Source organism: Mytilus galloprovincialis, chromosome 7 (genome assembly GCF_965363235.1).
Source record: "Mytilus galloprovincialis chromosome 7, xbMytGall1.hap1.1, whole genome shotgun sequence".
NCBI classification, from domain to species: Eukaryota; Metazoa; Mollusca; class Bivalvia; order Mytilida; family Mytilidae; genus Mytilus; species Mytilus galloprovincialis.
In genome coordinates, this window is record NC_134844.1 from 95,212,562 (window position 1) to 95,228,524 (window position 15,963).

Below are 15,963 nucleotides of genomic sequence, written 5' to 3' on the forward strand. Positions count from 1 at the left end.
GGGTTAACAGGAAGTAGGTGTCCATCTGGTCAGAAACGTCATCACGTGTAACAAATTATCCTCGTCAAGCTACTGGCCAATTACGGAGTGACTTTGTTTAGACAATAGACAATAGCAAATATTTATTCGACGATTACATTAACAATTAATGGTTTAGGCTATACAGTTATAACATTACATCATATTACTGGGTCTTCTAATTGCTCTAAAAAACCTCATTCTATATTATCAACTTCAATTTTATCAGATATCAGAGCCAGCTATCCGAGTTATTGTGAAACTTTCTAGTCTAAGGGCGCTGTGAATCAGAAGTTGATACCAGAAAGAAAATTCAAAGATCTGTTAGAGTACATAAAATCTTTTTTTTTTTTTTTTTTTTTGTCATAGTATTAAAATATTAGACTGTTCTAACCTTTACAGAAGTACTCCCCATTTCAAACTAAAACAATAAATGAACGAATTGGTTTTGCTTTAGACAACATGGATACAAACGTCTTATTTTAGGGAGGTAAACATCGCAATTTGTAAAAAAAAGACCACTCTGATTAAAACAAATTCTAAGAAACTGACTTTATCAAGATGCATGATTTCCTTGATGGACAATATACATGTTACGTTTGGAGGACGTGTTTTTCAACAAAGAATCGGCATACTCATTGAATCAAATGTGCTCCTCTTCCTGCTGACTTTTTCTTGTAAAATTGAGAATGGAAATGGGGAATGTGTCAAAGAGACAACAACCCGACCAAAGAGCAGAAAACATCCGAAGGCCACCAATGGGTCTTCTACACAGCGAGAAACTCCCGCACCCGGAGGCGGGCTTCAGCTGGCCCCTAAACAAAGATGTGTATTAGTTCAGTGAGAATCGACGTTGCACTCCGAAACATATACATAAACTAAAATTAAAAAAACATACAAGACTAACAAAGGCCAGAGGCTCTTGATTTGGTACGGACGCAAAAATTCTGCGGGGTTAAACATGTTTTGTGAGATCTCAACCCTTCCCTATACATCTAGCCAATGTAGAATAAACAAACACACAACAATACGCTCAGTTTAAAAGAACTCCGAGTCCGATGTCAGAATAGGTAACAGAAGAAAGAAATCAAAATGACAATGATACATAAATTAACAAAGGACTACTAGCAGTTACTAACTAAGGTCATTTCGTACCTTGACCATTTCGTACCTCTGCCATTTCGTACCCAAAATTACCATTTCGTACCCTATGGGCTAAATGCATCTACCATTTCGTACCTCATGGACTAAATACATTTTTACTACTTCGTATCATATATTTGTAAAAGTTCTCATTTGTTTAAGATATAAAACATTTTGAGATGATTTTTTTTTTTAATATAACATAACTAAAATGCATCCAGCCGTAGAAATTTTATAAAGACCGATGATTGGTTTGATTAAGCAGCACTTCGAAACTTACATAGTTTAAACTACACTTTGTGTGTTTGCTGGATTTATCCTTTATTAATTTTTCATCTAAAAAAAATATAAGGTTAATTAACCAACAAAGGAATAATTATCTGCAACTGTTTTTATAGTTATTAACAGTTGTTTCTGTCAGGAAATGCAGTGAAAAGAGACACAAGCTGATATTAACCCAAGAAGAAGGTCATGATTAAAAATGTTTGCATAAGAATTTGCACCTTATGTAACTAATCAAAGAACTTGTAATGGCTTTTTCAATTTGAGAAATAACAAGTTAATTTATTTTGTATCCTTAATTATATCTAAACTTCTACATTTTAAAAAGGTTTGGTAGATATCTTTTTTAGTGTGTATTGCATATTTTCTATAAGTATTATTCAAAAAAAATCCATGCATATGAGGCTTAAATTAAGATATTGTTTGTTTGCCCTTTACCAACCGACCCTATAAATTCGTTCTTACTGAAAATCTTTTATTTGTATTTACCAGAAATATTTTATTTATAATTTTTTTTGGTTCCTACCGAATCTCTTATATTTGTATTTCCCGCTCAAAACTTTTTTACCGGATTCCACGGGTTTTATCTTCCCCGTATAAGGTTAAGTCCATTTGGTATCACGTGAGCGTTTGGCATGACCACTTGCATTTAGAGATTCAAAGCATTTGATTGAAGTCGATGTTGAAAGTATGACGAACGTTGCCCTTTATACTTGAAGAGCAGGGTTCATTCAAAAAAGTTTGTCCAATACAATTTTGTCAAAATTATCAACGTGTGAACAACATATTTTGTTAACGGATGTTGTATCCTATGTAACTAAAGGATGACCTTTAGTGATCCGTATATCAGGATAATTATGTTAACGCTGCCTTCTACCAGCTTTGACATTTTATTTATATCTGACATGAACCGAAGTCCTGTAAATTGGAGAATAATTGGCAGTAAAATCGCCAAGTTTTCCTTGCAGACCATTTATAAATGCGATGTAAAATACGTGACATTTGAGTTTCAAGTCTTTTAGATTTTTATTAATAATACTGTAACACACGAAAATTTAAACACTCAGTCTCTAGGGTTGTAAGTAAAGTAAGATAAATGCTTAGTTTTAGCTCTTTTACAGGCTGCACGATGATGATGGTGGGAAATGCACTTCCGGGCAGTGGCTTTATATTCTAGTCAAATACTTTTTTTATTTCACAGATATTATCTCTGATAATTTCAGTTCAATTTTGTTAAAATTGATAGAATGTCGGAATAACACATGTTATAGATGGGGTAGGAGGGTCCTGATCCTGAAATCTTGGGCATTAAAACACGAAATCCTGAGCTTCCAAATTTAAACAAATTTAAATTCTGCATCCCGAAATTCGAAAAAAACAATTCCTGGAAATCCTGAAATTCCGAGCTTAAAACACACCTATCCCGGGGCCCAAATAAAGGTCCTACCCCATAATAGATTGCACATTGTACAGCTGTTTCACAAACCATGTTAGGGAGATATATATGATAGTAAAAAATCTTTCGGTCAAGTTAAGCGTGCAAGGTACATGTACGTAGTACAGAATACTAGTGCAAGTTAAAACTCTTAAAAGTTCCAGGCATATAATTGTTGAAAATATGCTCGAGCCCTATATTTTGATATTTGAAAACAAATAGTAGTGCATATGAATTAACTTCACATTCTAAATGATAAAATTTTTTCATAACTTCTTGGGACTATTCAGAAACTTTAATAAAAGTAAAGATCAGTAAAATCGATCATTCTTAAAACAAAAGCAAATACAGACAAAAATGATATCATGCAGATATTGTATTCTATAAAATAAAATATTATACCTACCTGCCTAACCATGAAAAAAAATGGACCGAGTCAAGTTATTTTATGGAAAGAAAAAGAAAATATTTTATCTACCTACCTACCCTTTTTCAAAAAATAGAGTCGGAAAAGGGCAAACAAACAATATTTTAATTTTGGCCTGATATATACATTTAGGTTCTACTACACCTTACGATAATCAAATGATTATATCTCAATATTTAGGCACACGTCGCAATTTTAAATGGCCCGTGTATTTAATAAACATTTTTAATCCAATTAAATAGACCGCTACCTATTTTTTTAAAACAACACGACAGTACGTGGCGCGTGTCTTTATTTATAAGTTTATACCAAAGTAAAAAAAATCACTTTTACCGGCAGAAATGTGAACTGTTACTAAAGCGCTAGCTAATATTTGAAATAAATATCTGACGTTACGAAGTTTTACAGATTTCCAAAAATTTCTTTTATTGACTTTATTCCTATATAATATCACATAGGTGCTTTAATTTTGAATTTTAGGCATTTCTCTTGGCCTCTACCACCTTACAGTAAACAGCCATTGAGACTGTTTTAACCGAGAAATGAAACACATAAATATCTTCCACGAGGTACGAAGTGGCATACATACGAACATCCCATGATGTTAGAATGGTATACATACAAATCTTTCGTGAGGTACGAAATGGTATACATACAAATCTTCCATGAGGTACGAAATGGTATACATATATATCTGCCATAAGGTACGAAATGGCGCACATCAATGAGACAGCTTTACCAAGAAATCATAAACATATAAATACATACATATAAATCTTACATGAGGTACGAAATGGCATACAAATAAACTTCCATGAGGTACGAAATGGTCAAGGTACGAAAAGGTCAGGGTACGAAATGGTTTTTGCCAGAGTACGAATTGGGTGGTACGAAATGGTTAGGGTACGAAATGACTATAATTCCAAGTTCCAGACCTCAATTAAACTGATTGAAAGATTATGTCTTCATCATATGAAAAATCAAGCACAATCCCTCCCGTTCAAGGTTTAGTATCATATCATCATTAAATATGAGAGAAGAACATAACCCGTATACTGGCAACAACTGGTTTTAGAATAAATGTATTCATATGAGGCAGACTTCATACAGGAGCATTTAAGAAAGAATGAAAAGAAGCTACCATTATCCTTAAACTTTACGTTAAAAAAAGACCGTTACAGTTTGATGACTATGTTGGACGCATCTATCCCATCGAACTTGCAATAAAGGATACAACAAATACAGTTAAGTATGACTCATATCTTGACTGAATTACATCTAGAAATTAAGAAGGAGGATCGGTTATGATCAAAACAAAAAAGATGATTTCATCTTTCCAATTGTGGACTTTTCATTTCTATGTAACAACAGTCATGCAAAATCTCCTTTTTTTATTCTTTTTCGGGTATATTTATGTTTGTTTGAAATCTTATGTCAGTCAAATTTATATGTCAGTGATGTATGTGTACACAGTTTTGGCTCAGATATATATTTGTAAATTTGTTTGACTTTTTAAGACAGTTTTGTTTGTAATTGTTTCCAACAATTTTGTCAATATTACAGATCTATTAAGAACTATAGTGCAAACAAACAAATATGTTGTCATAAGATGTTTGATGCGTCTTTTGTCAACAAAATAATAAGGCTGCAATACTTAACAATCTTGTTCTTTACCAATTGATAGGACTTCTCTCTCTAATAGGAGATAATACAACACCTCCTTATGTCTTTACTTTCTGATGATACTATATCTCCTTATTTCTTTACTTTGTGATAATACTGTACCTCCTTATTTTTAAACAAAGTGATAGAACTTTACCTCCTTATTCCTTTACTAGGTGATAATACTTGACCTTTTCATTTCTTTACTTTGCGGTAATACTTTACCTCCTTATTTCTTTACTTTGTGATAATACTGTACCTCCTCATTTCTTTACTAGATGAGAATACTTGACCTCCATATTTCTTTATTTTGTGGTAATACTTTACCTTCTAATTCTGTACTTTGTGGTAATACTTTACCTACTTATTTCTTCCCTTTATGATAATACTTTACCTCCTTATTTCTTTACTAAGTGATAATACTTGACCTCCTTATTTCTTTACTTTGTGATAATACTGTACCTCTTTATTTCTTTACTAGATGATAATACTTGACCTCCATATTTTTTTACTTTGTGGTAATACTTTACCTCCTTATTTCTAAATAAAGTGATAATACTTAACCACCTTACTTCTTTTGTAAGCGATAATACTTGACCTCCTAATTCCTTTTCTTTGTGGTAATATTATACCTCCTCATATATTTACTGTGTGATAATACTTTAACTCCTCATTTCTTCACTTTATGATAATACTTTTCCAATTTATTTTTTTTTAACTAGTTGATAATACTTGACCTCCTTATTTCTTTCCTTTGTGTTAATACTTTACCTCCTTATTTCTTTACTAAGTGACAATATTTGACCTATTTCATTCTTTACTTTTTGATAATACTTTAACTTTTTATTTCTTAACTAGGTGATAATACTTTACCTCTTTATATTTTTACTCTATGGTAATACTATAGTTCTTCTTTTTTAACAAACTGATAATACTTAACCACCTTATTTCTTTAGTAAGCGATAATACTTAACTACCTTATTTCTTTTGTAAGCGATAATACTTGACCTTCTTATTCCTTTTCTTTGTGTGAATACTATAACTCCTGATATATTAACTGTGTGATAATCCTTGTTTCCTTACTTTGTGATAATACTTAACCTATTTATTTCTTTACTAGGTGATAAAACTTTACCTCCTTATTTCTTTACTAATTGATAATACTTAACCACCTTATTTCTTTTATCTGTAGTAATACTTTACCTCCTTATTTCTTAACTTTGTGATAATACTTGACCTATTTATTTCTTTACTAAGTGGTAATACTTTACCTCCTTATTTCTTTACTTTGCGATAATACTTTACCTCCTTATTTCTTTACTTTGTGATAATACGTGACCTCCTTATTCCTTTACTTTGCGTTAATACTATAACTTCTCATATATTTACTGTGTGATAATCCTTGTTTCTTTACTTTGTGATAATACTTTACCTATTTATTTCTTTACTAGGTGATAAAACTTTACCTCCTTATTTCTTTACTAGATGATAATACTTAACCTCCTTATTTCTTTACTTTGTGATAATACTTGACCTATTTATTTCTTTACTAATTGGTAATACTTTACCTCCTTACTTCTTTACTAAGTGATTATACTTTACCTCCTTATTTCTTTACTCGGTGATAAAACTTTACCTCCATATTTCTTTACTAAGTGATTATACTTGACCTCCTTATTTCTTTACTTTGTGGTAATAATTTACCTCCTTGTTTTTTTACTTAGTGATAATACTTGACCTTGATTCTTTAGTTAACGATACTTTACGTCCTAATTTCTTTACTTTGTGAAAATATTTGACCTATTTATTTCTTTACTTTGTGATAATACTTTACCTTTTTATTTGTTTACTTTACCTCTTTATATTTTTACTTTATGGTAATAAAATTGAGAATGGAAATGGGGAATGTGTCAAAGAGACTACAACCCGACCAAAGAGCAGACAACAGCCGAATACTATACTTTCTTATTTTTTAACCAACTGATAATACTTAACCACCTTATTTCTTTTGCAAGCGATAATACTATACCTCCTCATTTCTTAAATTTGTGATATAACCAAACATCCTTATATTTTTACTTTGTGTTTATACTTTAACTCCTTATTTTTTTACTTTGTAGTTATACTTGACCTCCTTATTTCTTTACTAAATGATAAAACTTTACTTTCTTATTTCTTTACTTTGTAAAAATACTTGACCTCCTATTTCTTTACTTTGTGATAATACACTTGACCTCCTTATTTTTTTTACTAAATGATGAGACTTTACTTTTTTTTATTTCTTTACTTTGTAATAATACTTGACCTATTTATTTCTTTACTAATTGGAAACACTTTACCTCCTTACTTCTTTACTTTGTGATAATACTTTACCTCCTTATTTCTTTACTAAGTGATTATACTTTACCTCCTTATTTCTTTACTAGGTGATAAAACTTTACCTCCATATTTCTGTACTGAGTGATTATACTTGACCTCCTTATTTCTTTACTTTGTGGTAATAATTTACCTCCTTGTTTTTTTACTTAGTGATAATACTTGACATTGATTCTTTAGTTAACGATACTTTACGTCCTAATTTCTTTACTTTGTGAAAATATTTGACCTATTTATTTCTTTACTTTGTGATAATACTTTACCTTTTTATTTGTTTACTTTACCTCTTTATATTTTTACTTTATGGTAATAAAATTGAGAATGGAAATGGGGAATGTGTCAAAGAGACTACAACCCGACCAAAGAGCAGACAACAGCCGAATACTATACTTTATTATTTTTTAACCAACTGATAATACTTAACCACCTTATTTCTTTTGCAAGCGATAATACTATACCTCCTCATTTCTTAAATTTGTGATAAAACCAAACATCCTTATATTTTTACTTTGTATTTATACTTTAACTCCTTATTTTTTTACTTTGTAGTTATACTTGACCTCCTTATTTCTTTACTAAATGATAAAACTTTACTTTCTTATTTCTTTACTTTGTAAAAATACTTGACCTCCTATTTCTTTACTTTGTGATAATACACTTGACCTCCTTATTTTTTTTACTAAATGATGAGACTTTACTTTTTTTTATTTCTTTACTTTGTAATAATACTTGACCTATTTATTTCTTTACTAATTGGAAACACTTTACCTCCTTACTTCTTTACTTTGCGATAATACTTTACTTTCTTATTTCTTTACTTTGTGATAATACTTTACCTCCTTATTTCTTTACTAAGTGATTATACTTTACCTCCTTATTTCTTTACTATGTGATAAAACTTTACCTCCATATTTCTGTACTGAGTGATTATACTTGACCTCCTTATTTCTTTACTTTGTGGTAATACTTTACCTCCTTATGTCTTTACTTAGTGATAATACTTGACCTTGATTCTTTAGTAAACGATACTTTAACTCCTTATTTTTTTTACTTTGTAGTAATACTTGACCTCCTTATTTCTTTACTAAGTGATAATACTTTACCTCCTTATTTTTTTACTAAGTGATAATACTTGACCTTTCTTAACTTTGTGATAATAATTTACCTCCTCGTTTCTTTACTAAGTGAAAATACTTGACCTCCTATTTCTTTACTTTGTGATAATACACTTGACCTCCTTATTTTTTTACTAAATGATGAGACTTTACTTTCTTATTTCTTTACTTTGTAGTAATACTTGACCTCCTTATTTCTTTACTAAGTGATAATACTTTACCTCCTTATTTTTTTACTAAGTGATAATACTTGACCTTTCTTAACTTTGTGATAATAATTTACCTCCTCGTTTCTTTACTAAGTGAAAATACTTGACCTCCTATTTCTTTACTTTGTGATAATACACTTGACCTCCTTATTTTTTTACTAAATGATGAGACTTTACTTTCTTATTTCTTTACTTTGCGATAATACTTTACCTCCTTATTTCTTTACTAGGTGATAAAACTTTACCTCCATATTTCTTTACTGAGTGATTATACTTGACCTCCTTATTTCTTTACTTTGTGGTAATACTTTACCTCCTTTTGTCTTTACTTAGTGATAATACTTGACCTTGATTCTTTAGTAAACGATACTTTAACTCCTTCTTTTTTTTACTTTGCAGTTATACTTTACCTCTTTATTTCTTTACTAAATGATAAGACTTTACTTTCTTATTTCTTTACTTTGTAAAAATACTTGACCTCCTATTTCTTTACTTTGTGATAATACACTTGACCTCCTTATTTTTTTTACTAAATGATGAGACTTTACTTTCTTATTTCTTTACTTTGTTATAATACTTGACCTATTTATTTCTTCACTAAGTGATAATACTTGACCTCCTTATTTCTTTACTTTGTGATAATACTTGACCTCCTATTTCTTTACTTTGTGATAATACACTTGACCTCCTTATTTTTGTACTAAATGATAAGACTTTACTTTGTAACACTACTTTACCTCCTTATGTCTTCACTAAGTGATAATAGTTGACCTCCTTATTTCTTTACTTTGTGATAATACTTGACCTCCTATTTCTTTACTTTGTGATAATACACTTGACCTCCTATTTCTTTACTTTGTAGTAATACTTGACCTCCTTATTTCTTTACTTTGTGATAATACTTGACCTCCTATTTCTTTACTTTGTGATAATACACTTGACCTCCTTATTTTTGTACTAAATGATAAGACTTTACTTTCTTATTTCTTTACTTTGTAATACTACTTTACCTCCTTATTTCTTCACTAAGTGATAATACTTGACCTCCTTATTTCTTTACTTTGTGATAATACTTGACCTCCTATTTCTTTACTTTGTGATTATACACTTGACCTCCTATTTCTTTACTTTGTAGTAATACTTGACCTCCTTATTTCTTTACTAAGTGATAATACTTTACCTCCTTATTTTTTTACTAAGTGATAATACTTGACCTTTCTTAACTTTGTGATAATAATTTACCTCCTCGTTTCTTTACTAAGTGAAAATACTTGACCTCCTATTTCTTTACTTTGTGATAATACACTTGACCTCCTTATTTTTTTACTAAATGATGAGACTTTACTTTCTTATTTCTTTACTTTGTAATAATACTTGACCTATTTATTTTTTTACTAATTGGAAACACTTTACCTCCTTACTTCTTTACTTTGCGATAATACTTTACCTCCTTATTTCTTTACTAGGTGATAAAACTTTACCTCCATATTTCTTTACTGAGTGATTATACTTGACCTCCTTATTTCTTTACTTTGTGGTAATACTTTACCTCCTTTTGTCTTTACTTAGTGATAATACTTGACCTTGATTCTTTAGTAAACGATACTTTAACTCCTTCTTTTTTTTACTTTGCAGTTATACTTTACCTCTTTATTTCTTTACTAAATGATAAGACTTTACTTTCTTATTTCTTTACTTTGTAAAAATACTTGACCTCCTATTTCTTTACTTTGTGATAATACACTTGACCTCCTTTTTTTTTTTACTAAATGATGAGACTTTACTTTCTTATTTCTTTACTTTGTAATAATACTTGACCTATTTATTTCTTCACTAAGTGATACTACTTGACCTCCTTATTTCTTTACTTTGTGATAATACTTGACCTCCTATTTCTTTACTTTGTAATAATACTTGACCTATTTATTTCTTCACTAAATGATAATACTTGACCTCCTTATTTCTTTACTTTGTGATAATACTTGACCTCCTATTTCTTTACTTTGTGATAATACACTTGACCTCCTTATTTTTGTACTAAATGATAAGACTTTACTTTGTAATACTACTTTACCTCCTTATGTCTTCACTAAGTGATAATAGTTGACCTCCTTATTTCTTTACTTTGTGATAATACTTGACCTCCTATTTCTTTACTTTGTGATAATACTTGACCTATTTATTTCTTCACTAAGTGATAATAGTTGACCTCCTTATTTCTTTACCTTGTGATAATACTTGACCTCCTATTTCTTTACTTTGTGATAATACACTTGACCTCCTTATTTTTGTACTAAATGATAAGACTTTACTTTCTTATTTCTTTACTTTGTAATACTACTTTACCTCCTTATGTCTTCACTAAGTGATAATACTTGACCTCCTTATTTCTTTACTTTGTGATAATACTTGACCTCCTATTTCTTTACTTTGTGATAATACACTTGACCTCCTATTTCTTTACTTTGTAGTAATACTTGACCTCCTTATTTCTTTACATTGTGATAATACTTGACCTCCTATTTCTTTACTTTGTGATAATACACTTGACCTCCTATTTCTTTACTTTGTAGTAATACTTGACCTCCTTATTTCTTCACTAAGTGATAATACTTTACCTCCTTATTTCTTCACTAAGTGATAATACTTGACCTCCTTATTTCTTTACTTTGTGATTATACACTTGACCTCCTATTTCTTTACTTTGTAGTAATACTTGACCTCCTTATTTCTTTACTAAGTGATAATACTTTACCTCCTTATTTTTTTACTAAGTGATATTATTTGACATTTCTTAACTTTGTGATAATAATTTACCTTCTCGTTTCTTTACTAAGTGAAAATACTTGACCTCCTATTTCTTTACTTTGTGATAATACACTTGACCTCCTTATTTTTTTTACTAAATGATGAGACTTCACTTTCTTATTTCTTTACTTTGTAATAATACTTGACCTATTTATTTCTTTACTAATTGGAAACACTTTATCTCCTTACTTCTTTACTTTGTGATAATACTTTACCTCCTTATTTCTTTACTTTGTGATAATACTTTACCTCCTTATTTCTTTACTAAGTGATTATACTTTACCTCCTTATTTCTTTACTAGGTGATAAAACTTTACCTCCATATTTCTGTACTGAGTGATTATACTTGACCTCCTTATTTCTTTACTTTGTGGTAATACTTTACCTCCTTGTGTCTTTACTTAGTGATAATACTTGACCTTGATTCTTTAGTAAACGATACTTTAACTCCTTATTTTTTTTACTTTGCTGTTATACTTTACCTCCTTATTTCTTTACTAAATGATAAGACTTGACTTTCTTATTTCTTTACTTTGTAAAAATACTTGACCTCCTATTTCTTTACTTTGTGATAATACACTTGGCCTCCTATTTCTTTACTTTGTGATAATACACTTGGCCTCCTATTTCTTTACTTTGTGATAATACACTTGGCCTCCTTATTTTTGTACTAAATGATAAGACTTTACTTTCTTATTTCTTTACTTTGTAATACTACTTTACCTCCTTATGTTTTCACTAAGTGATAATACTTGACCTCCTTATTTCTTTACTTTGTGATAATACTTGACCTCCTATTTCTTTACTTTGTGATAATACTTGACCTATTTATTTCTTCACTAAGTGATAATAGTTGACCTCCTTATTTCTTTACCTTGTGATAATACTTGACCTCCTATTTCTTTACTTTGTGATAATACACTTGACCTCCTTATTTTTGTACTAAATGATAAGACTTTACTTTCTTATTTCTTTACTTTGTAATACTACTTTACCTCCTTATGTCTTCACTAAGTGATAATACTTGACCTCCTTATTTCTTTACTTTGTGATAATACTTGACCTCCTATTTCTTTACTTTGTGATAATACACTTGACCTCCTATTTCTTTACTTTGTAGTAATACTTGACCTCCTTATTTCTTTACATTGTGATAATACTTGACCTCCTATTTCTTTACTTTGTGATAATACACTTGACCTCCTATTTCTTTACTTTGTAGTAATACTTGACCTCCTTATTTCTTCACTAAGTGATAATACTTTACCTCCTTATTTCTTCACTAAGTGATAATACTTGACCTCCTTATTTCTTTACTTTGTGATTATACACTTGACCTCCTATTTCTTTACTTTGTAGTAATACTTGACCTCCTTATTTCTTTACTAAGTGATAATACTTTACCTCCTTATTTTTTTACTAAGTGATATTATTTGACATTTCTTAACTTTGTGATAATAATTTACCTTCTCGTTTCTTTACTAAGTGAAAATACTTGACCTCCTATTTCTTTACTTTGTGATAATACACTTGACCTCCTTATTTTTTTACTAAATGATGAGACTTTACTTTCTTATTTCTTTACTTTGTAATAATACTAGACCTATTTATTTTTTTACTAATTGGAAACACTTTACCTCCTTACTTCTTTACTTTGTGATAATACTTTACCTCCTTATTTCTTTACTAAATGATAAGACTTGACTTTCTTATTTCTTTACTTTGTAAAAATACTTGACCTCCTATTTCTTTACTTTGTGATAATACACTTGGCCTCCTATTTCTTTACTTTGTGATAATACACTTGGCCTCCTATTTCTTTACTTTGTGATAATACACTTGGCCTCCTTATTTTTGTACTAAATGATAAGACTTTACTTTCTTATTTCTTTACTTTGTAATACTACTTTACCTCCTTATGTTTTCACTAAGTGATAATACTTGACCTCCTTATTTCTTTACTTTGTGATAATACTTGACCTCCTATTTCTTTACTTTGTGATAATACTTGACCTATTTATTTCTTCACTAAGTGATAATAGTTGACCTCCTTATTTCTTTACCTTGTGATAATACTTGACCTCCTATTTCTTTACTTTGTGATAATACACTTGACCTCCTTATTTTTGTACTAAATGATAAGACTTTACTTTCTTATTTCTTTACTTTGTAATACTACTTTACCTCCTTATGTCTTCACTAAGTGATAATACTTGACCTCCTTATTTCTTTACTTTGTGATAATACTTGACCTCCTATTTCTCTACTTTGTGATAATACACTTGACCTCCTATTTCTTTACTTTGTAGTAATACTTGACCTCCTTATTTCTTTACATTGTGATAATACTTGACCTCCTATTTCTTTACTTTGTGATAATACACTTGACCTCCTATTTCTTTACTTTGTAGTAATACTTGACCTCCTTATTTCTTCACTAAGTGATAATACTTTACCTCCTTATTTCTTCACTAAGTGATAATACTTGACCTCCTTATTTCTTTACTTTGTGATTATACACTTGACCTCCTATTTCTTTACTTTGTAGTAATACTTGACCTCCTTATTTCTTTACTAAGTGATAATACTTTACCTCCTTATTTTTTTACTAAGTGATATTATTTGACATTTCTTAACTTTGTGATAATAATTTACCTTCTCGTTTCTTTACTAAGTGAAAATACTTGACCTCCTATTTCTTTACTTTGTGATAATACACTTGACCTCCTTATTTTTTTTACTAAATGATGAGACTTCACTTTCTTATTTCTTTACTTTGTAATAATACTAGACCTATTTATTTTTTTACTAATTGGAAACACTTTACCTCCTTACTTCTTTACTTTGCGATAATACTTTACCTCCTTATTTCTTTACTTTGCGATAATACTTTACCTCCTTATTTCTTTACTTTGTGATAATACTTTACCTCCTTATTTCTTTACTAAGTGATTATACTTTACCTCCTTATTTCTTTACTAGGTGATAAAACTTTACCTCCATATTTCTGTACTGAGTGATTATACTTGACCTCCTTATTTCTTTACTTTGTGGTAATACTTTACCTCCTTGTGTCTTTACTTAGTGATAATACTTGACCTTGATTCTTTAGTAAACGATACTTTAACTCCTTATTTTTTTTACTTTGCTGTTATACTTTACCTCCTTATTTCTTTACTAAATGATAAGACTTGACTTTCTTATTTCTTTACTTTGTAAAAATACTTGACCTCCTATTTCTTTACTTTGTGATAATACACTTGGCCTCCTATTTCTTTACTTTGTGATAATACACTTGGCCTCCTATTTCTTTACTTTGTGATAATACACTTGGCCTCCTATTTCTTTACTTTGTGATAATACACTTGGCCTCCTTATTTTTGTACTAAATGATAAGACTTTACTTTCTTATTTCTTTACTTTGTAATACTACTTTACCTCCTTATGTCTTCACTAAGTGATAATACTTGACCTCCTTATTTCTTTACTTTGTGATAATACTTGACCTCCTATTTCTTTACTTTGTGATAATACACTTGACCTCCTTATTTTTTTACTAAATGATAAGACTTTACTTTCTTATTTCTTTACTTTGTAATACTACTTTACCTCCTTATTTCTTCACTAAGTGATAATACTTGACCTCCTTATTTCTTTACTTTATGATAATACTTGACCTCCTATTTCTTTACTTGGTGATTATACACTTGACCTCCTTATTTCTTTACTTTGTAGTTATACTTGACCTCCTTATTTCTTTACTAAGTGATAATACTTTACCTCCTTATTTTTTTACTAAGTGATAATACTTGACCTCCTATTTCTTAACTTTGTGATAATAATTTACCTCCTCGTTTCTTTACTAAGTGAAAATACTTGACCTCCATATTTCTTTATTTTGTGATAATACTACACCTCCTTATTCCTTTGCCTAGTGATATAACTATACCTCCTTATATTTTTACTCTGTAATAATACTTTAACTTCTTATTGTTTTACTTTGTGGTAATACGTTACTTCCTTATTTCTTTACTAAGTGAAAATCATTTAACTCCGTATTTCTTTACTAGGTGATAAGACTTTATTTTGAAGGTTTTCAAGAAAAATGAAAATAAGCTAGCATTATCAGTTAACTTCACGTTCCGCTATATGGATGAAGTTATCAATATATAATTCAAAGTTTGGGGTTGAAGTTGACCTTATTTATCCCATTGAATTTGAAATAAATGCTACAACAGATCTAATGAAGTCGGTATCATACCTGATTTATATATAGAAATTGACAATAAGGATCCGTTAAGAACAAAAAAGAATGCCAAAGGAGATTAATTTTGCTTCCCTATTGTGAACTTTCCATTTCTATGTAACAACATTCCAGCAGCGCCAGCATATCTGAATATATATCTCCCAGTTGATACGACATCCCAGAGCATGCATGTCCTATCATGTTTTCCTTGATGAAGGGTTGCTGCTAACAAAGAAGCTAGT

General features: G+C 29.7%; 1 protein-coding gene across 1 annotated transcript in view; it reads right to left on the reverse strand.

The window, feature by feature from the left end:
• Positions 1-1,198, reverse strand: part of LOC143084331 (uncharacterized) — a 34,693-nt gene extending 33,495 nt beyond the window's left edge. The window contains exon 1 of the mRNA XM_076260742.1: positions 1,174-1,198. Within this exon, the coding sequence (XP_076116857.1) occupies positions 1,174-1,198 (25 nt within the window). The remainder of the gene's footprint in view (positions 1-1,173) is intronic.
• Positions 1,199-15,963: the final 14,765 nt, after the last annotated feature.